Genomic DNA, 1,587 nt, shown 5'->3' with positions numbered 1-1,587 from the left:
ATACCTCCCAGCACTACATCAACCCGTCTTTTGAACACCTCCAGGGATGGTGCCTCAACCACCTCCCTGGGCAGCCCATTCCAATGTCTGATAACCCTTTCAGTGAAAAATTTTTTCCTAATATCCAGCCTGAACCTCCCCTGGCGCAACTTGAGGCCATTTCCTCTTGTCCTGTCGCCTGTGACTTGAGAGAAGAGACCGACCCCCACCTCTCTACACCCTCCTTTCAGGCAGTTGTAGAGAGCAATAAGGTCTCCCCTCAGCCTCCTCTTCTCCAGGCTGAATAACCCCAGTTCCCTCAGCCTCTCTTCATAAGACTTATTCTTTCCTGTAAAGCTCATACAGTTATTCAATCTGTCCACTGCATCCCTAAAAGATGTGTGGAATTCTGTTGCAAGCAGCAGCAAAAGCACTTTTTACTTCATTAGGAACAGTCCTGAAATCTGAGTTTATGTTGCTTCATTCAGAAAAGCCAGTCCATAGTACATCCTACAACCATTGCCATACTGAACTTAGCATTTTGGTAGCACCTTTCACTTGAGGCAAACATTTCAGAAATATTAATTGGACTCAAACTGTGACCAGGAGGTAGGATTACACCAACTTCATCCGAGAAGTTAAACTACCTGTCCAAGTTCTTGCAGTAAACTGACTGCTGAGCTAAAAAATAAGAGGATTGCTCCCCGTAGTCTTACACTGAGCTTATCAAAGAGTTGAACTCGCAGCTGCAATTAAACACATCCATTGTTTATGAAATAGAATCATAGAATGGTTAGGGTTGGAAGGGACCTCAAAGATCATCTAAATGTTCTGTTTGAATTGAAAATAGACAGGACTTACTTTTATTAAGTCTCAACAGATATTCCAGCAATTATTCTCTCGGATTTAGCACCAGGAAGGCTCCTTACCTGAACGAGAATCGCAGCCTGGTCTCGGTCACTACCTTTCAGGTCAGGAACGCTGGAGACAGTCACTTTGATGTCCAGCTCAACCCCTACTTCCACTGCCAATCCTTTCTGCTTCTCGGCAGCAATAAAAGCACTCAGCAGCCGAGCGTAATCCTTCAGGTGAGCGTCACAGAACTTGTAGAGAGGGGTCACGCTGTATAAGGCCCACTGCTTGCGCAGCAGGAACGCTGTTTTCTGAGGGTCTGCGCTTTCCTAAGGGGTGGGGAGTGAAAAAAAAAACACATTAAAATCCAAGGGAAAAAAAAAAAAAAGGAGAACTCCCCCCTTCAGGGCTTGCAAAGGGACCTCCAGTCTGCGCGGCCCGGCCTCTGGGCCTGGCGGGAGGCTGAGAGGGGACGGCCAGGCCCCGCCGCCATCGCCCCGGGCCTACCTGGGAGTGCGGCGCGGGCGGGGAGAGCAGCTGGCCGCCGTGGCTGAGCCCTAGCCACCCTTGCGCCCGCCCGAACGGCGGCCCCCGCGACAGCCGCCTGATGCTGAGCAGCGTCCGCGCCGCCCCGTCCGCCGACTCCATGGCCGGCCCCAAACACCGGGCCTACCGCCGCCGCTCCCCGCCCGCCGCCGTTTGAAACCGCTTCCCGTCGGCCCCTGCGGCGCGCGCAGCGGGCACCGCCCACCCCCC

General features: G+C 52.6%; 1 protein-coding gene across 1 annotated transcript; it reads right to left on the bottom strand.

The window, feature by feature from the left end:
• Positions 1-555: 555 nt before the first annotated feature.
• LOC106888853 (centromere protein L-like) lies at positions 556-1,518 on the bottom strand. Its single transcript, XM_014943361.1, has 2 exons — positions 1,339-1,518; positions 556-1,160 (listed from the first exon to the last, which is right to left on the bottom strand). The coding sequence occupies exons 1-2, from the start codon at positions 1,477-1,479 to the stop codon at positions 846-848; spliced, it is 456 nt and encodes a 151-aa protein (XP_014798847.1). The 5' UTR covers positions 1,480-1,518; the 3' UTR covers positions 556-845.
• Between the last annotated feature and the right edge of the window lie 69 nt (positions 1,519-1,587).

Source organism: Calidris pugnax, unplaced genomic scaffold (assembly GCF_001431845.1).
Source record: "Calidris pugnax isolate Ruff unplaced genomic scaffold, ASM143184v1 scaffold63, whole genome shotgun sequence".
In the NCBI taxonomy this organism is placed as follows: Eukaryota; Metazoa; Chordata; class Aves; order Charadriiformes; family Scolopacidae; genus Calidris; species Calidris pugnax.
Note: the sequence above shows the minus strand (reverse complement) of the source record. Positions and strands in the feature narration are given on the sequence as shown.